This window comes from Labeo rohita, chromosome 1, assembly GCF_022985175.1.
Source record: "Labeo rohita strain BAU-BD-2019 chromosome 1, IGBB_LRoh.1.0, whole genome shotgun sequence".
Classification (NCBI taxonomy): domain Eukaryota; kingdom Metazoa; phylum Chordata; class Actinopteri; order Cypriniformes; family Cyprinidae; genus Labeo; species Labeo rohita.
This window is the reverse complement of record NC_066869.1, coordinates 12,694,226-12,715,917: the sequence shown is the minus strand read 5'-3', so window position 1 is coordinate 12,715,917 and position 21,692 is coordinate 12,694,226. Positions and strand designations below refer to the sequence as shown.

General features: G+C 37.8%; 1 protein-coding gene across 1 annotated transcript in view; it reads left to right on the top strand.

Annotated features, from left to right (window-relative positions):
* LOC127162900 (complement C3) overlaps positions 1–21,376 on the top strand; it is a 155,804-nt gene extending 134,428 nt beyond the window's left edge. The window contains exons 31-48 of the mRNA XM_051105821.1: positions 831–1,034; positions 1,219–1,294; positions 1,429–1,588; positions 1,737–1,832; positions 1,912–2,068; positions 7,267–7,430; positions 10,486–10,644; positions 10,851–10,910; positions 10,979–11,069; positions 12,174–12,219; positions 18,237–18,327; positions 18,470–18,559; positions 18,964–19,069; positions 19,525–19,614; positions 19,964–20,044; positions 20,401–20,484; positions 20,643–20,778; positions 21,166–21,376. Of these exons, the coding sequence (XP_050961778.1) occupies positions 831–1,034; positions 1,219–1,294; positions 1,429–1,588; positions 1,737–1,832; positions 1,912–2,068; positions 7,267–7,430; positions 10,486–10,644; positions 10,851–10,910; positions 10,979–11,069; positions 12,174–12,219; positions 18,237–18,327; positions 18,470–18,559; positions 18,964–19,069; positions 19,525–19,614; positions 19,964–20,044; positions 20,401–20,484; positions 20,643–20,778; positions 21,166–21,307 (2,033 nt within the window). The 3' untranslated portion in view covers positions 21,308–21,376. The remainder of the gene's footprint in view (positions 1–830; positions 1,035–1,218; positions 1,295–1,428; positions 1,589–1,736; positions 1,833–1,911; positions 2,069–7,266; positions 7,431–10,485; positions 10,645–10,850; positions 10,911–10,978; positions 11,070–12,173; positions 12,220–18,236; positions 18,328–18,469; positions 18,560–18,963; positions 19,070–19,524; positions 19,615–19,963; positions 20,045–20,400; positions 20,485–20,642; positions 20,779–21,165) is intronic.
* The last annotated feature ends 316 nt before the right edge of the window (positions 21,377–21,692 follow it).

Here is a 21,692-nt window from a genome sequence, read left to right as displayed (position 1 = left end):
ATAAAATAAAGAGCAGAACAAAAAAAAAAAATGTATGTTATACTGTAGCATCCTTTTAACAGTTGTGGGGATTTCTCTAGATGGGCATTGTCGCTAACCAATGCATTGATCAATGTGAAGTGGAGCATCAGATCAAAGACTACTGAAATACCAAGATGGTGCACCCATATCTATGTTCACATCTATGACGAATCACGCAGATGCAGAGCTACTCCGCAGCAATTCCTACCTGCACCAGTCTGAAATAGTCCAAATATAAAAACTTATTATAGGTGTACCGTAGTGATTCAGGATAAGCCAAATACACAGTTCGGAAAATGGATTCATGATGTCCTCGTTTATTACTGAATACATTTTGCAAATTTTGAACACAAAAAAGTTAAGGACTGCAACTTTAAATGTGAATGTGGCAAGCAGTTTATCAGATTTCAGAATTTCTCCATAGTAGATTGGACTTGATCTTGCATGCCAGAAATGACTGCCTAGAGGTGTTGCAAATATGGCTGCTGACTTTGGTCTGAGATTTGGGTCATTCAGCTTTTTCCCCCGTTGACGCATTGCTCGTCCACTGAGCCGTCATGTGTCACCACCTACTTGCATAGCAATGTAGCCTGCACTGATGTCTCTATCTCCACTACTGATAGCCTGTTGACAGTCTCCAAAAGAATATTCAGGCCCACTCTTTACAGGGATTTTAAAGTCTATAAACCTTAATTACTGTTTAAGCTGCCAGTTAAAAATCTACCAAACACATCATAGTGTTAACAGTGTTGCATAAATGACAGCTCATACTAACATTCCCCACCTGCTTTCCTCTTTCATTCATCCAGGTGAGGTGATCACTCAGACAGTTGAGCAGGCCATCAACGGAAGCTTCATGGGTCGTCTTATTGTCCAACCCAGTGGATGTGGAGAGCAGAACATGGTCGCTATGACTTTACCTGTCATTGCCACTCATTATCTGGACAACACCAATCAGTGGGAGGCTGTCAGCATGGATCGCCGTACTGAAGCAACTAACAAAATCAGCACAGGTCAGCAGGAAACAAAATATATGAAGAATCAGAAGTAAAATCAAAAGGCACTCTGAAAGATGCTCTTCCGAAACTGGAAATGTAAATTAATATGGAATTTAAATGTAATGTTTACACTTCAAATTGTTTCAAAAGCTGAAATAAATGCATAGATAATACAGTAAAATGTTTTTTCTTTATAAAGGTTATCAAGGTCAGCTGAAATACCGGAAAGACGATGGATCTTACGGTATCTGGAAAGAAACGCCAAGCAGCACATGGTAAAATATTTCTTTTTAAAAGCATTTCCATGCCCACTTTCTACTGTCATATATTATTCTTTCATATTTTTTTCTGATTATTAGTAGCAAATTATTGCTTGTTGATAATTTGAAGTTGTTTCTATCTATTAAAGGTTGACAGCATATGTGGCCAAGGTCTTCGCAATGGCCAGTAAGTTAATAACAATAGATGAGCATGTGATCTGCAGTGCTCTCAAGTGGCTGGTTCTGCATAAACAACTGCCAGATGGCTCCTTTAAAGAGGATCATCCTGTACGCGACAGCGAGATGGTGGTAGGTTGAATGTGGCTGTGACTGACTGCATTTAAACTCATCTGGAGGAGTGTTGCAGTGACTTAAAAAAAATAGAAAATACATCATATATATATATATATATATATATATATATATATATATTCTATTTATTTGTGCTTTATTCCAGGGTGGTGTTCGAGGCCAAGATGCAGACGCCTCTCTGACAGCTTTTGTCCTGATTGCCATGCAAGAGGGCAGAGAAATCTGTGCTGGATCAGTTGGTGTAAGTACACCTCTTACATCATCAATGAACAGTTGCTTTTTCCACTATTCCTCTTAACATCTTACACATACTTTTATAGAGTCTGCATGAAAGTATCAGGAAGGCTGTTGTCTTCTTGGAAGGTCGACTTCCAAAACTAAGCAATCCTTATGCTGTTGCGCTAACGTCCTACGCCTTGGCCAATGCCGACAAATTCAATAAAGACATCTTGATGAGACACTCCACTAAAGGACAAGGTCAGTCACACCAACATCAAAAATGCTTCATACAGCATGCAGAGGTGAGGGTCTTGAGATGAAAATTTAAAGGTGCTGTATGTATTTTTTTTCTTACTGTACTAAAGCATAAAAAATGCAGATACAGTATTTAAAAAAAAACATTCTAAGTTCACATGCATGTTTCTTTGAAAAACAATGTTACAAAAAAGCAGGGGTGTGGACTCGAGTCACATGACTCGAGGCTCGACTCAGACTCGAGTCCCAAATTTTGCGACTCGACTCGACATAATTAAAGAAGACTTGAGACTCGACTTAGACTTTGACAGCAATGACTCGAGACTTGACTTGGACTTGAGCCCTGTGACTCGGAAAGACTTTATGATTAGAGTCGTTTTCACTGTAGACGGATCCCTGCAACGTGCACTTGACCCATTGGGCTTAACTATCTCCGCCGCTGACAGCGCTGTCCTGTCTGTTAGATCGCCACCCAGCAGACACACAGAACCGCGGGCATGAGAAACGAGAGGCGTGGTCGTGATCACTGGTGCTCGCCTCATCATCACCGTGACTGCTGCTGTTAAATGTTAAACACATTCCTCACTTCTTTTGTTTGTCCGACATCCACATCCCGGGCATGATGTCCCACCACAACCCTTGCACTCTGAAAGCGCTATGTGCTTCAATTTCATTTTTATTTATAATAAACACCTCGCTAAAACGGGTTTTTGTCAGACCTCTCTCTCAGTCACATATTTTAATTGCATGTGCATTTTATTTTATTTAGCCTAAACCTCTTAAGTTTAAAGTTATTGCATAATCATTCGTTATTTAATTCCATTTAATACGGAGTTTAAAGTTATGGTGCAACAGGACTAAAGTTATTTTTAAATCCTAAATCTTAAATATAAGTATAACTTAAATCCATGATCAAAATGATGGGTTAAATGTAAACCTGCTTATTTTTAATCAAGGTTTAAAGTTTAGTGAAACAGAATTATTAGATAAATCCTTGCAGTCTGCAGCTAATTGAACATTAATGTCTGAAGTGGGCAAGGCAATAATGATCCTTTAAAAAAAAATTGAATTGAAGTATTTCTTTAACCAAATGATTATTGTATATGCAACAATTACATATTATAATTTTTTCTCCCTTTTCACTTTAATTTCTTTCAGGATAAACGAATGATGTAATCCAGTTTGCAGCGTGATTTAGCGATCAACTATGTACATTACCTTACATTTATTTACATACATTTGAGAGTCTGAATATTGAATATTTTGTGTTTTATTTATTTTATTATTATTTTTTTTTTTGTTGTTGTTGTTGTTGCAGCATTCATGTGTCACTTACGTTGTCATGGACATATGGATGAAAATCATTCACAAAATTACAGCAATTAAAATATTATAATTTAACTGAGGGGTAATTTTACTTACGTGTGGAAAAAAAAATGTCATGAAAAGTTAATTGTAAAAAAAAAAAAAAAAAAAAAAAACATTGTAAATCTGCGTTTCACAATCAACCAATCAGGTTCCACTAAGTAAGTCTGAAGATTGTGCGTTCAACAGTTCGGACAAAATGGTACCTAAAGTGACCACATTTGGATTTAAAGATTGTAATATCAAAGGAAACATTAATTTAATTTAAATTTAATATGGTTATTAATACTGATGCACTAATTTGGGCAAAGAGCACTAATGACTTGTTTAAGACTTGAAGCTTAAAGTTGATGACTTGCAACTCGACTTGGACTTGCCTGTCTTGACTCGGGACTTGACTTGGGACTTGCCTGTTTTGACTCGGGACTTGACTTGAGACTTGAATGCAAAGACTCAAGACTTACTTGTGACTTGCAAAACAATGACTTGGTCCCACCTCTGCAAAAAAGTGGGCAGAACTTGCTCCTTACCGAGAGAGTGCAGCAGTGAAGGGGTGCTCTTCTTTATAGCAGCTAAGAAGAGCAGCTTGCCCCTTCAAACAGTACCTGAAAAGTACAAAGATAGCCGAAAACCCACTAGACTGGCAGCCTAGTTGCCAGATTGCAGCAAACAAGGTGTACTGCAGCCATAGAAGCAAGCTAAACTGGCAGAATCTACCTGGCCTTAAAGCTTCAGCAACTTGTAAAACTCTAAATCACAACAGCATAATAACTCAATAAATCAACTCATCAGTTTACAGGCTTGTCACCTCCCACTGAAATTTGTGTCAGTTGTGTTGCATGTTCTCAATCTGACAACCCACCTAAGCATAGACAGAATTCTTTATCAGTACACTTGATAGCTTTATGCAACAAGCATGGAGCTTGATTAATTACAGCAAGTTGCAGTACGCAGAGAAACTTACAGAAATAGCATTCCCAATACCAGATGAGCCATAAGCAGCAAGCATATTTCAAGAACAATCAAATGGCCTTAAACAACAGCTTAAACACTAGCTTCTTGCTGTTAAAGTTTAACTGGGTACCAGAAGAGGTGTTCTTCTTTAATAAGCAGCTGAAAAGAGTAGCATGCCCCTTTAATGCAGTACAGCATATGGTCAATACCTGATGTTTAGGCAACAAGCATTTTGCCATTATCTAGAAAATTGTTAGCATAAATAACAACCTTTAGTAGCAAACTCTACATACTGTGTGTTAAAGGAGAAGTCCACTTCCAGAACAACAATTTACAGATAATGTACTCACCCCCTTGTCGTCCAAGATGTTCATGTCTTTCTTTCTTCAGTCATAAAGAAATAGTTTTTTTGTTTTGTTTTTTTTTTTTTTTTGAGGAAAACATTTCAGGATTTTTCTCCATATAATGGACTGATATGGTGCCCCCGATTTTGAACTTCCAAAATGCAGTTTAAATACAGCTTCAAAGGGCTCTAAACGATCCCAGACAAGAAAGAATCTAATGAAACGGTTGATAATTTTTTTGGGAAAAATTAAAATTTGCATACATTTTAAGCACAAAAGCTTGTGTAACACTAGCTCTGGGATGTGCATCCACGATGATACATACTACAGAATCACGTCGAAAGGTCACACGCAACTCACCACCTGCCTCGCTGATTCTTTCCGACAGTGGAATAGATATGGTCCATTCTTGACAGCATTGAGATTCCTGCTCCATGACAGTGGTTGGCATTTTACACACACTGTAAAAAACAACCTATAGAATCTACTCAATAAAATGAGGTAAACTGATGTAACTTTTTACACTTAGTTTGTTTGGGTAGATTCTATCCTATATGTCTGAGTAAAGAATACCTGAATTTATCAGCTAAGACAAACTAAAAAAAATTAGGTAAAGTCACAGCAAAAAACCGAGTGTTAATTGAACTCTCACGGGAGTTTGAGTCCATACTCAAGAGTGTTAAAATGAACACTGAAGCAGTGTTAGAGTTAATGAGGTAATTAAGTGATTCATTGAGTGATGATTGACCATTATTAAAGACACCTGATGTTAATAAGCAGAATCACCAAAAGGAGAAAATCTAATTTTGTAAGTCACCATTATAGTGGTCAGTGTTAGCATTAGCTTAGCTCTTTACCAGTAACTTCTTAATATTACATTTTGTTTGGGTGTTGTAATTGAGTTATAACAGTCAGACAAACCAAAAGAAATGAGATTTTGTGGTTTTAAATATGCTTTGATAAAGTCATGAAGCAGCGATCAGAATAAGTGAGTTGTATTTTGTTTATGTTGGTTTAATCAGACAGGTGTTTCTGAAATTTATTTGACTGGAAAAAATATAAACAATTTTTAGATTAAGACACACAGACATCAACAATCAGCATGAGAATCACAACAATGGTGACCAACAAAAACGTATGTTGTAGCCAATCAAAACTCATCCATATCTCCCATCATGCATTGTGGCATGAATAAATTATGAGCTGATGATTTCCATGATGTTTAGAGTTGATCTGTTTCTGAATATGCTGTTTGTCACCATTTTTGAGATTCATATGCTGATTCATGATGTCTGTTTGTGCCTAAAAGAACAGCTTTTGAAAGTTTTTTTTTTTTGATAGGAGGAGCTTGTAAAAAGTCCATTCAAAATAAAAAGATAAAAAAAAATCAGGCTTTATCATTTTTTTGCTGCTGTGAAACCACAAGACAGTTGTAATAAATAAAGGATATAGAACTCTAAATGATTTCAATGGCTCAAATTAAGTTTATTTTAAAACAGAATTATCACCACTGCATGACTTTTGTTCTTCGGCTTGTCTGGCTAGTTTAACTAAACAATTGAACAAAAGCTAATAGTAAAAAGCTACGGGTCAAGAGCCCAACTAATGCTAACACTGACCACTATAATGGTGACGTAAACATGTCTTCAGGTGTCTTCAATAATTTCCAATCATCACTCAATGAATCACTTAATTACCTCATTATCTTTGACACTGCTTCAGTGTTCATGTTAACACTCTAATAAACTCCCGGGAGAGTTCATTTAACACTCGGCTTTTTGCTGTGTAGACTTTATCTACTTTTTTTTAGTGTGTCTTAGCTGATAAATTCAGGTATTCTTTACTCAGACATATAGGATATAATCTACCCAAACAAACTGAGTGTAAAAAGTTACATCAGTTTACCTCATTTTATTGAGTAGATTCTATAGGTTGTTTTTTACAGTGCATGTGCACCACCATGTCTCATTTGAATGTGGTCTGCTCAAGGCTTGAGAGACCTGTGTCACCACAGCAGTCTTCTCTCTCTGTCTAAGTTCATGAAGGTGTACTCCGACTCAAAAAGGTGGGGTATGGAGAGAGACTCCATCTCATTTTCTCCTACAACTTCACAATCGTCCGACACCCTTTTTTTTTTGTAAACAGCGTTTGACTTACTTGCACTTCCTTAGTCTTTGCACGTTCGCTTTGTAAACACTGGGTCTGTAGTAACGTCTATGTCGCGCGTGACCTTTCGATGTGATTCTATAGTACGTAGTGTCGTGGATGTGCATCCTAGAGCTAGTGCTACATGAGCTTTAATGCTTAAAAAGTATACAAATTTTAATTTTACAAATTCTTCGCTAGATAAGACCCTACTTCCTCGCCTGGGATTGTTTAAAGCCCTTTGAAGCTGCGTTTAAACTGCAGTTTGGAAGTTCAAAATCGGGGGCACAATTGAAGTCCAGTTTATGGAGAAAAATATTGAAATGCTTTCCTTAAAAAACATAATTTCTTTATGACTTATGACTTTCTGTGGATGTTTTGTGTTTTAAACAGCCGGTCGGTCCTGGACTGTCTCTGGAGAGCGTTATCACTCAATAGAGGCGACGGCGTATGCTGTGCTAGCACTTGTGAAGGCCAAAGACTTCGATGAAGCAGGAGAGGCAGTGCATTGGCTGGGCAGACAACAGTCTCACTATGGTGGTTATGACACCACACAGGTACACTAACACCTCATCATTTGAATAGTTTTACAGATGGTTGCACCACCATTTGACAGTAGCTTGAGCTCAGGTTGGGATAAGGATGTGCTGATTTCATTAAGAAAAACACTAATATCTGTGAATATTGTACAACCTCATTTTTATAGAGAAAGAATTATATATTCTGACTGAGATTTTACTCTTAGTAAAATTAACCACTGGTCTTCCATGGTATTATACATTTGTAGATCATGGGCAGGTAAAATGCATGGTACCTAGACTTTAATATTGTCCATCATTTTGACAGACAGGGTCATAAAACTTCCATAATAATCTATTATTACCTGTCATTTTAATTTTCATATTTTCATATTTTTACATTAATTAGAATAACACATTTAACGACAGCACAGTGTTTAAAAACAACAAAATATGCTAGGGCTGGGTAAACAAAACAAAAAAAAAGATTTCTCGATTTTAAGAGATTCTCATTTTAATGAACCAATATCGATTTTTTTTTTATCACAATTGATCTTTTGGTCTGTGCTGTTTTCCGTTGACGAATGAACAGTAACTTACCCAGTCAACACGTGAGATCATGCGATGTTCACAGTGACATCACATCATTCTCATTGTGTGATACTCAAGAGTGTGAGTAATATGTGAGCTCATTGTGAATTCAAAATGTTGTGCAGGTGAGAGGAGGCACTGCAAATATCGGTCACCAGGGGACATTCTACTTCCTGTTTCTCAACACTATCACAGTGGTGTCACATGATGAGCTCACAGTATGAGTGCACACCCAGATAACAAATTTATGTTATAAGAACCTTCTCCAAACATACACAGCAAAATCCCCAGTGTTAATTTAACACTCTGAGTGTGGACACATATAAACACTGAAGCAGTGTTGAAGGTAATGATATAATTAGGTGATTAACGAAGTGATGATTGATCATTATTGAAGACACCTGATGTTAACAAGCAGAATCACCAAAGGAGAAAACCAAAATTTTTAAGCAACCATTATAGTGGTCAATGTTTGCATTAGTTGGGCTCTTGACCCTTAAATCTTTAATACTAGATTTTGTTTGGTTGCTGTATTTGAGTTAAAACAGCCAGACAAACCAAAAGCTCAAGTCACCAGCTGATTATGTTTTAACATATTCATTGTTTGACATAAATCACCTAGAGTATAACCTCTAAGTTAGTTTTTTTTTTTTTTTTGCTTATTGTAATTGCCTTGACAATCCACAGAAGATCCAGCACTTCCTATACATCTTGGAAAGTTTTTTTTTACAACCTGTTCAAAAAAAAAAAAGGAAGTATTTCACCTAGGCACACATAGACATCAAGAACCAGCCCATGAATCTCAACAATGGTGACAAACGGCATATTCAGATAAACAGATCAACTCTGAACTCTCATAATTTATTCATGCCGCAATGCATGATGGGAGTCATGGATGAGTTCTGATTGGCTACAACACGCTTTTTGATGGTCACCGTTGTTGTGATTCTCACACTGATTCTTCATGTCTGTGTGTCTAAATTAAGATCAACTTTTTTTTCATCATCTGTCTGATTATGGCAAAACTGATTGATCTTTTGTTCACTTTTTTTTTTTTTTTTGTAATCTGTAAGGAAATTCTATGTCAAATACTCAAGTCACTGTATCATGATTAAGTAAAGCACAGTCAATGCCATCTTATTGACTTTTGCTCTTTGCTTGTCTGGCTGTTATAACTCAGTAATTGCAGCCAAACAGGACCTAATATTGATGATTTAAGGGTCAAGAGCCCAACTAATGCAAACACTGACCACTATAATGGTTGCTTAAAAATGTTGTTTTTCTCCTTTGGTAATTCTGCTTATTAACATCAGGTGTCTTCAATAATGATCAATCATCACTTTGTTAATCACCTAATAATCTCATTAACTTCAACACTGCTTCAGTGTTTATATGTGTCCACACTCAAGAGTGTTAAATTAACACTGGGGATTTTGCTGTGTACAACTGATGTGTAACTGTGTTTGTAAACCACATTTGTTATGGCAAGGAATACCAAGAAGGGATTATTAATGATAACAACACAATCATCACCTAGATTCAGTATGCAGTCAATTATAATAGCTCTTTGTTTATACAGTATAGTAATTTATGAAGAAATTTGAAAGCATAAGTCAAACATTTTAAACTGCCGTGTCATGTAAAAACAGAGAAACATCAAGCATCAGTGTATGAATCTCAACAATGGTGACAATCAAAAGCTTCCTGCAGCAATGCATGCTGGGTACCTAGTCTCCGTGCAGTGAGTGCACTTTGACTTCACATTGTGATCATAGTGTGAGCACACATTGAGGACGCTGTGAGGTTACACTTTTAGCTCACTGTTACGTCACATTGTGACCACATGGTGAGATCAGTGTGAGATCAAATTGTTGACTGGGTAGTGTGCCTTTGTTCCGATAAAAAGCAATAGGCTAGGCTTGATATGTAACAAAGTCTCAGATTTCAAATTCTGTCCATTTCATTAGAAAATTCAAGCAATAAAAAACATTCTGGCGCTCTTTAATGATATATCCTTGTAGCTTCTGTGTACTCGCCTGTGCATAATCAAACACATATAAAAACATTGTGGCAGTTTCCTTTTTGTTCTGTATCCCCTGCTCTGCTGACAGTCTGGAGCGCACTCGCCACCAACTGGAAAGGGGTGGGAATTACAGCTACAATTTACAATGGATCACCCTTAGTGTAATCTGTCAAAATGATGGACGGCCTTCAGATATTTCTGTCACTGTTAAAACAAACAAACCAAAAAAAAAAATGCTGGAGAATTTTTGTTAACGCAACCTCTGCTCACTACCATTGTAAAAAGTATCTTGTATATGGTTGAAAAACACTAGCCTATTTAAACACATTTAACACAAATGCACAAAAGCTGCTATAGCGATTCATTTAGTCGAAGAATTGGTTCTATTTATTCAGAGTTTCAAAAAGCTTTATTTCTTCTATCATGACAATTAGGCAGCAGTCTGAAGCCTTGTCTGTGAATGCTTTTCTGTCCTTGTAGACGACCATCATTGCGTTCCAGGCCGTGGCAGAGTATCGCACGCAGGTAAAGGACAAAGAAAACTTCAATCTGGAAGTGGAGCTGTCTGTGGCAGGAAGACGCAGTCCTGTGAAATGGACTTTCAGAAGAGATAATGTGCATCTTACACGGTCAGACAGGGTGAGTATCAAAATTGTTCAAACTGGTTCAAGTTTAGTATTTCAATTGAAATCTTTTTGTTGTATTTTGAGAGCTTAATTGTTCTTCATTCCAAATTTTTATTGTCTACATCAATAGTGTTTGAGCAATTAAATCTTCAGGTATCTCTATTACATCATAGATTTAATCATTCTGATGACTCAAGTACGTCTGTGTTCACTCAACAGATGGCCATAAACAAGGAGTTCACTGTAACTGCTAGAGGAACTGGAACAGCCACTCTCTCAGTGAGTGTTCATGAGTGTTTATACGGCAAGATTAAAACAGGTAATCTGAGACATGCTGCTGTTTTCAGGTTCTGACGCTGTACTACACCAGACCTGTTGAGAAGAAGTCTGACTGTACATTCTTTGATCTCACTGTTAAAATGGTGAATGACCCTGAAGGTAAGAATGAGTTCATGCCCTTTCTATGGCATTATCCATACATTAAAGCTTTTCACACTACGCTTAACCCCAGGTTATCGTTGCTCTAAACCATATTGTTAAGCCCAGGTAAAGGCAATCAGTTAGTCCCTTTCACAAATACTTTACTGGCAAATGGCTTTTAAGAGAACATATGTTAACAGGACCTTTTCAAAAAGAGAGTGTCTATTTACACTAAATAGTGCAAATAGCCTGTCTTGTTGGCAGAGGCTGATTACGCTAACTCCGCCCTCCAATGCAATCTTTTTGATGCGATCTCCACCTTTTGCAGTAGTTTTTGTCTCTCTCCCTTTTCAAATCTCATTTCACACTGGAAAGGCATTTATTTTCGAAAAAATAAAGGAAATAATCAAAAAGTTGAAAATAAAGTATCGGGTAGGGTTGGGGTAGGTGTAGGAAGGGCTTTATTGTCCCAATTAGGTGGCCTCCATTTAATAATTTGAATTAAAATTAGAATTTACACTCAGAATGTTATTACTGCATATAATATACTACAATACTGAGGTGCGGATGGCCACTATTTGTAATAAGTAGTATAAATAGCAGAAAATCCTGCCATTTTAACGTAAATAGAATTGCTAGAGGCTAGATGCTATATACACTAAATAAAAAGAGCAATTATATGCTATTTACACTAAGTGCAAATAGCTATAGATTCTATTTACACTATGTTAAAATAGCAGAAGCCAGATTCAAACCCGAGTCGACTGCGTCGAAAAGAGTAGAACACATGCTTTATCCTCTGCACCACTGAAGCTGATGATTAATAGTCATCTTTTGTAGTGTTGTTGACCAGTCCAATCACACATTGGTGGGCAGAGTTAGTGTAAATAGTCTCTGCCAACAACATGGCTATTTGCACTTTGCACATCAGATTGGACAGAAAACTGTGCAGCTTTTAAATGTAATTTCCAGTGATTGACAGAGTTTACTGGTATTTTGGTACTCAGGATTTACCAGGATTGTGTGAAGGGGGCTAATGACACTGGCAACTCTGCGTTTAGTGCCTGTGTATTACTGTTGAATTGTAATTATTTAAACATTTTATTTTCATATTCTCTTTAGCAAAACAAGGAGCCATTGCAAGCTACAACTTCATGATGGATTTCTTGTATGTAAACACATCCTCAGAAGTTTGTTTTAATGTCAAGACAAAATTTTTTGATATAATTAACTAGCATGTGCTTATTTAGGCTGTTTTCACACTTGGTTTGTTTACTTCCCAGCCAGCAATGACATGTGGGGCCCAGATGAGGGCTTCATGGGCGGCAAATGTGGGCCCCATTATGGGCTTGCACCCGGGATCCACATTGGGGCCAGCCGTGGAAGCCCAGACGTACTAAAAGTGGGACCTGTAAGGGTACAGCATGGGTCTTAATTGGGCAATTCATGCCAAACCCATTTGGGCCCCACCATTAAGTGACCAATTAAATGATGATTGTGCATTAGTGATGAACACCTGCTGTTACTGAGAATTATAGACTATCAGATGTTGATGTTTTATTGGTTAAGATGATGCTACCATCATGGAGATCAGTGTGTGCTTTAGTTGGGCTCCTGACCCTTTTTATAGTGAAAAGTAATTTGCTTTTAAGCAATTGCACTATTGTTTCATAGCTAGTGTTTGCACATTTTTGAATCAGAAGCTTTTGGTAATAGATTCCTTATCATATTTTGCTTGTAAGTCATATGAGTTATCATCATGTAAGTTTGTGTAGGTTTGATTCAAATTCTGCTCTATGTAAGGCACAATAGCTTTTAGCTCTTCGTATATGTAGACACACGCAGACATCAAGAACCAGCATATGAATCTCAACAATGGTGACAATCAACAAAATCTGTAATGCTGCAATGCATGCTGGGTAACACCATAGTAAAAATGGCCATCATGCACTGCAGTACGAAGAATTATTGTCACCACTGTTGAGGATCATATGATAAGTGTTCATGTCTAAAAGCTTGAGCTGCTGCAAGTTTTCTCCCCAATATTTCAGCATTATAGTGGCATTTGTTAAATATCACTTTTCTTTGGTTCTCTGAAAATTCAATGTTTGTCTATAAACCAAAAAGTAACCATTATTTGTTACCTAATTTGTTATCACAAGCTTTTGATTCAGTAATGTGTGAACACTTGCCGTGAAACAACATTGCAATTGTTTAAAAGCGAATTACTTTAAATTACAAAAAAGAGTCAGGAGCCCAACTAAAGCACACACTGATCTCCATGATGGTAGCATCATCTTAACCAATAAAACATCAACATCTGATAGTCTATAATTCTCAGTAACAGCAGGTGTTCATCACTAATGCACAATCATCATTTAATTAGTCACTTAATGGTGGGGCCCAAATGGGTTTGGCATGAATTGCCCAATTAAGACCCATGCTGTACCCTTACAGGTCCCACTTTTAGTACGTCTGGGCTTCCACGGCTGGCCCCAGTGTGGATCCCGGGTGCAAGCCCATAATGGGGCCCACATTTGCCGTCCATGAAGCCCTCATCTGGGCCCCACATGTCATTGCTGGCTGGGCACACTCGCTCTCTAACTCATTCTCCTCAATCTAACCCATTCATCCATCCTCTCACTCATTCACTCACTCACAGACATTCTGTGCACTTGATTCACTCGCTCATTCACTCCCTCCACCAAATTCTCTCACTCATTCTGTGAGCTCAGCTCACTCAAACCAACCCCCTCGACCCAACACACTCTCCTACAGTATCCTTGACTCACCCCACCAAACTCACTCCCCACACCACCCCGCACACTGACTTACTCAACTCGCTAAACCACCACTTATTCGCCGACTCACTTGTAGGAGATCTACAGAAGTCAATTTAGCTCAAAGGGAATCATTTAAGATTGAACAGAATCTCCGTTTTTCAGTGGATCAATGAATCGGCCAGCGATTCATTGAGCGAGCCGTATAACATCAACTCTGCAATGGATACCAATACCCAAAATATAGTGAAAACTCTATTTATTAGCACGGTAACAAGGTCGGCAGTTTAAGACATTAATTTATGAGCACAAAACACAAGATACTTCTCTTTTCAGTATGAATAAGAATTTATTGGAAAAACCTAAGACATATAAACTAATCTAACACATAGACGTGCATTCACACATTCATACAAGTTGCAGAAAGAGAGAGCGATGAGGAAAGAATGAGTTTAGAAGAGTGAAAATGTGAAATCCCAAGTTTATAGCATAAGTATATGCAATTGCTTAGACCTGAACAACCATCAATCATTTAATTAACCCTTGTGCTGAGTTTCTCAATGAGGTTATTAAACTTTATATTAAATGCACCAGTTCAGCTAGAATCTGGAGGTTCTACTTGCGTTGCCTTTCCCAGTCAACACGTGAGATCATGCGATGTTCACAGTAACATCACATCATTCTCATTGTGTGATACTCAAGAGTGTGAGTAATATGTGAGCTCATTGTGAATTCAAAATGTTGTGCAGGTTGAGAGGAGGCACTGCAAATATCGGTCACCAGGGGACATTCTACTTCCTGTTTCTCAACACTATCACAGTGGTGTCACATGATGAGCTCACAGTATGAGTGCACACCCAGATAACAAATTTATGTTATAAGAACCTTCTCCAAACATACACAGCAAAATCCCCAGTGTTAATTTAACACTCTGAGTGTGGACACATATAAACACTGAAGCAGTGTTGAAGGTAATGATATAATTAGGTGATTAACGAAGTGATGATTGATCATTATTGAAGACACCTGATGTTAACAAGCAGAATCAGCAAAGGAGAAAACCAAAATTTTTAAGCAACCATTATAGTGGTCAATGTTTGCATTAGTTGGGCTCTTGACCCTTAAATCTTTAATACTAGATTTTGTTTGGCTGCTGTATTTGAGTTAAAACAGCCAGACAAGCCAAAAGCTCAAGTCACCAGCTGATTATGTTTTAACATAGTCATTGTTTGACGTAAATCACCTAGAGTATAACCTCTAAGTTAGTTTTTTTTTTTTTTTGCTTATTGTAATTGCCTTGACAATCCACAGAAGATCCAGCACTTCCTATACATCTTGGAAAGTTTTTTTTTTTACAACCTGTTCAAAAAAAAAAAAAGGGTTTCACCTAGGCACACATAGACATCAAGAACCAGCCAATGAATCTCAACAATGGTGACAAACGGCATATTCAGATAAACAGATCAACTCCAAACTCTCATCATTTATTCATGCCGCAATGCATGATGGGAGTCATGGATGAGTTCTGATTGGCTACAACACGCTTTTTGATGGTCACCGTTGTTGTGATTCTCACACTGATTCTTCATGTCTGTGTGTCTTTTTTTCATCATCTGTCTGATTATGGCAAAACTGATTGATCTTTTGTTCACAGTTTTTTTTTTTTTTTTGTAATCTGTAAGGAAATTCTATGTCAAATACTCAAGTCACTATATGATGATTAAGTCAAGCACAGTCAACACCATCTTATTGACTTTTGCTCTTCGCTTGTCTGGATGTTACAACTCAGTAATTGCAGCCAAACAGGACCTAATAGTGATGTAAAAACAGAGAAACATCAAGAATCAGTGTATGAATCTCAACAATGGTGACAATCAAAAGCTTCCTGCAGCAATGCATGCTGGCTACCTAGTCTCTGTGCAGTGAGTGCACTTTGACTTCACATTGTGATCATAGTGTGAGCACACATTGAGGACGCTGTGAGGTTACACTTTTAGCTCACTGTTACGTCACATTGTGACCACATGGTGAGATCAGTGTGAGATCAAATTGTTGACTGGGTTGTGTAAAGGAGTTTCCTTTGATGACGTCGTTGCAGAAAGGGGTTTCCCTAGGTTGCTGATTGGTTGGAAGTCCGTGGCCATTGGAAATGATGTCTTGGGCGTTGACTGGAGGATGGAGTCGTGTACGCTGGTTGAAGTTTTGAGGCAGGCACGAAGTCTGAGACGCGGCTTAGCGGCAAAACTTAACTTAGAACACGAAACTCTCAACGGAAAGAAAAGATTTAAAGTAAAAGAAAGATATGTGCCGATCTCCTCATGTTTTCATTTAGAGGAGTGGCTGGCGTGCAAGCCAGGAAGCGTTTAAAGAACGCAAAAAGCAGCGGCAAAAATGATGGCAAAAAGCATGGCTAGGAGCGATGGCACAATGCACAAACTAAAAGCAAAATTTTATGGTGTCCTGTGGTTTTAAACTCAGCTCTGGACACATCCCAAAATGGTGTCTTGACCAATTAGATGTTGTCTTAACTCGGGATATTGCTATGTTTCTCCTCCCAAAACATAAATCAGCACGTTATCTTATCAGTCACATGGTCAGAATTTTCCCGCTCTTGCAGAGTATAATTTGGCCATGATTCCTATAACATGAATACAACACATTTGACAATGAATTGATTGGTGGAAACATTCAAAGCATGAATTTTCAAACTCATACATACCAAACATGAATATAAACCCTTAAGCTATTCAATAGTTATTAAAAAGGACATACACAACGAGTGATTAGAACATAATAGACAAATGTGTGGGTGACATACATAGTAGGGAATTATGCAATGGTCTGATGTTCATTCATAAGTCCTTTTAAGCATCATTTTGGTGCATATTTAGGTAAAATGGACAGTCTCTGCCATTTTGTGAACTAAGGGCATGTTCCAAGGAATAAAGGAATTTAGAAGGAACTTGGTCTGGTTCTTGTCTTGGGTGGGGGAGCACCACCCCACAAAGTTTCCTCATGTGATGGTCCTGATGTGCTGCATCTTTGACCATTAAGCTTGGGTTTCTCGCCCCAATATTGACAATCTTCTTCCTGAATTGGGATTATCAATAATTGTGTTCTTTTGTTTTAATGTTGCAAGTTGTTCAAAGCTGTGAAAGTTGGTTGGTTAGGCTTACTTCTGGCTGGCTGGTGCCAGGGTTTCCTGGAGAGATTTATGACGTGGTCCTGGCCCCTTTGTGGAATTTGGCTCTTTGGTTTCAACCAAATGTTCTGATCGAATCTTCCATTTGTCTGATTCGCTCTGATACCCTACACACTTTACCCAGCTTATTCATTTGTTGAACCTGCGACTACCCGCCAGCACCGGCCAGACAAGTACCAAAGGTCCCCATCATCCCGACAGGACCCCGCACCACCATAGCCCCCCAGAGAGTCCCGCAATCACCGCACGCCGCCACCACCCTGAGACCAAGCCACCTAGAGGTGGTGGCCTCCACCCACAAGGTAGCTAAGGAGCCAACCTTACCCTCAGGACAAGCCCCCCACCACCACCCCACCACCACCCCACCACCACCCCACCAGGACCTGCAGATCGAGGTCCCTACACTTGTGTTCCCAGTTCAAACCAAACTTAGCGCATAAATATGCCATGCAGGACCCATATATGTGTTCCCAGATCAAACCCATGCCCACTTGGCCCATAAATATCCCATTCAAGACCCATATATGCGTTCCCAGTTCAAACCCATGCCCACTTGGCCCATAAATATCCCATTCAAGACCCATGTATGTGTTCCCAGTTCAAACCCATGCCCACTTGGCCCATAAATATGTCATGCAAGACCCATATATGTGTTCCCAGATGAAACCCATGCCCACTTGGCCCATGCTAGTCCCTTATGGGGCCCATGTAATCAACTCATATGGGCTTCCTATATGGGACTTATACTACAAAACCTACATGGGACCCGCTGATTTCACCCAGCCAAAGCCCATGCCCACACAGTTCCCATGGAACCCGTAGTTAACCCATCTGGGCCCCACATGTCATTGCTGGCTGGGTTGGTTGGAGCCCAAGTTCAATGCCGCCTCACTTTTCCCACATTGGCGGTATGTTTGCGTCATGAAGTGACTACTAATGACAGCTGGATACCATTGTGATTGGATAATGACTCCGGTGGATACTCCAGTTTAACTGTGTTCTGATGAGGATGCAACTTGCTGTACAAAGACAGTTTATTTAGAGACAAACAGCTCTGCATTTCTGCAATATAATTTTGATCAGACAGACTCAGGTTCACACAAAAAGCTCTAGTGTGAAAACAGCCTTAAATGCAGACTGACTAGATGGAGCAAATCTACAAAACCTGTTAATAAAATCTGCTCTTGATCTCCATCTTCACAGCTACAAAAATGACAAAACAGATGCCACTATGACTATTATGGATATTGGCTTACCCACTGGATTTGATATTGAAGAAAATGATCTTAAAGAGGTATTGTGATGATAAACTTTTGCTTCATGTCTCTATTTAGAAGAGGAATCTGACACACATCTGCAGACAGGACATAAAGCAGTTTGATCATGTCATGTATTGATGTTTTTTTTCTTTCTTTTTCTTGTGTTCTTGTGCTCAGTTGTCAACAGGGAAGGAGAGATACATTCAGAAATATGAAAAGAATAAGGTGCTGTCAGAGCGAGGATCCCTCATCCTCTACTTAAATAAGGTATTTCAGTGGTGACCTGTTTATCTAAAAAAAAAAAAAAAAAAAAAAAAAAAAAAAAAATGTTTTGCTTACTATCACAGGATTGTTGAATTCCTAATTCTGATTGGCTAAAAGATGTTCCAGAGTGCAGTAATATTCTGTAAGGCCATGCAGTTCTATGTCACTGCATATTCACCTTTTGTGAAAATTGCAGACTGCATATCAGAATTAGAAAACAAATCACAATTCATATGCAAATATAAGAATTAATTTTTTATACAAAAATTTGTTTACATTTTATTTTGACAAATTTGTAAAATGTAAAATTCGTAATTTGTGCAAATGTAAACGTGGGCAACGTTTTTATTGTGCAATATGATATTTAATATCATATGATCAAATTGTTTTGATTTCTGTCTCAACAGGTTTCTCATAAAGAGACAGAAAGAATTGCTTTTAGAATGCACCAGATGCTTGATGTGGGTCTGCTCCAACCTGCTGCAGTCACAATATATGAATATTATTCACCAGGTGAGCTATTTGAGCTCTCAAATGAACATGTTCATTTTAGCCGCAGATGCAGGTAAATGGGGAGGGGAATCACAAGGAAATTAATGCGTACTGTTTCAATTACCTTTGTGGAAATATAAATGTATAAAAATGCTATTCCACTGCCAAATTCTGATGTTGTTTTGTTAATAATTAGTGATGTGTTCAAGTACAACATACTGTAACTCAATTGTGAGCTTTATGTCTTTGATTCACTAAAAAGAATCAATTCATAAGAGTTTTTATTAATTTTTTGGTCCCTAGTCCTGGTCAAAGATATTATTTCAATGTCAATTCAGTGATTTACTCAGATTCATATTCAGATCATCTTTATTTGTGGGCTTTTCTCACCAGACTTGTTATATGATATTGTTGAGATTAAGTAAGTTATTTGCAGTAGCATTTTTAATCAGTTGACCCTCATGCATTTTTTTTAGAAAAACGCTGTACAAAGTTCTACCACCCTGACAGAGAAGACGGTGCTTTATACAGACTGTGTAAAGGAGACCTGTGCCAGTGTGCAGAAGGTATCATCAGCCACAAATAAAATTGTAGAGAGATCATGTCCTGTACTGTGGTATTATTGTATTTAAATCATCACATCTAGATACCAGCTGGAATAATGTTTTGCTCTGGTCTTATTTATACTACTTTCTTCTAATTACTGCTTGACTTTGTGAATGTTTGAGTACATCTGCAAGGTGCAGCAAACTCTGGCTTTGAAAGAACATCGAGGAACCTACAGTATTCCATGATAATGGCATTTGCATGGAAAACGTTAAACATTATTTCTGTACATAAATGAGGGGGAGGGGGGTCTTAAGTGTGTGATAACCAGTGTGTATGTGTGTATAACATTAACGTCTCTTAACACAGAAAACTGTACCTACCAGAAGAAAAACAACCCCGAAGAAGAGGAGCGTTTAAATAAAGCCTGTGAAGGTGGCATGGATTATGGTAAACTTATTCAGTTCATGACTGTTATACATATTATTTATAACCCTCATGTTTTTATGCTGCTCTTTTTCATAATGAATAATTGTATAATCTTTTATCTTAAAAAAAAAAAAAATCATATGTACAAGCACAAAATATAAATCATGGACAAATGACAAAAAAAAAGAACACTATTGCTCACAAAACGTGCATGTGATGTAATCACTCACTTACAGAAAAAAAAAAAAAAGTAGTTTTCGTTCTTTAGAAGAAAGTAAGTCATACAGGTCTGGAAAAAATAAATAAATAAATAAAAAAAACTTTTGACCTGAGCCTTATAGTTATACATGCTGATAACGATATAATATATTTGACAGTTTATAATGCCACAGTGGTGGGCATGGATCTGAAACAGGAGTCTGACATCTATGACATCAGGGTGGACAAGGTGTTGAAAGAAGGTACGGTTCGTTATTCCCATCCATGTTTCTTGGCTGATCACAAAATGCATCTGAAATATGATTCCTGTTAAATTCAGTCGCCCTCTCCTATAATGCTCCACAGAAGGCTAAATTGCATTGCAGTAGAAGTGTTTCCTAAATGCTGCTCTGTCCTTTAGGCACTGATGATGATGTTGAGGGGAATGTGAGAAAATTTCTGGCTCGTCCCGGTTGCAGAGAACATTTAGGATTGGTAAAAGGCAAGTCATACCTCATCATGGGCAAATCTGTTGACCTGCCAAAGCTCGGGGGAAGGTACGTTTCCAGTCTGTGTTTGCACATAACAGGATTTGTCTTTTATGCCTTTAAAGTCTACATGTAGAGTGTTGTTCATGGGTCAGAAACGTGACTGTTGTTTTCTATCAGAATGCATTTTTAGTAACCTAGAAATAAGAAATAAGATAAATATTTTACAATCAATATCTTTTGAAGTAAATTAATTGAGATTATTTTTTGTATTGTTTCAAGTCAAAAATGTGCAGGTGATGTAACTGTTGAGCAATTGATTTCTGAAAGGGTTTTTCTTTTTATCACCTTGATCATTGATCCTTCTACTTCAAATTATGCACGATTCATAAAGATACACAGTGTAGCTAAAGTGACCATTATGTTTGTTTTGACTTCACTTTCTGTTGATTTTAGTCTGCAGTATATTTTTGGAGAGCACACCTGGGTTGAATACTGGCCTACAAGAGAGGAAAGCCAAACTCCAGAACACAGGGATCGATACATCAGCATCTCTGTGCTTCAGAATCGCCTGACTCAACACAGATGTGCTACATAATTATATAACGCCTATTTGTTGATCGCTGAAAATTAAACGTGATCTCTAGCATGTTTTTATTAAATCTAAGATAATATTGTTTGAGCCTAAATACTTTGTATACGTTGTAATTTTGTAAAAAAAGGACGACTGATTGAAATTTGAAAAATGTTCATTTCAGACGCCTGACTAATTAATAATGGTGTGATTAAACAGTGCCTTGCAAGGATGATCTGATTACTCTGACGTTTTATTCTGAACCACTAATCCAACATTGTAATTCAGTCCGTGTGATGAATTCGTATAATCATTTTAATAGATCTGTAAGAGACTTTAAATATATATATATATAGAGAGAGAGAGAGAAGAGAGAGAGAGAGAGAGAGAGAGACTTGCCTTAGTTAAA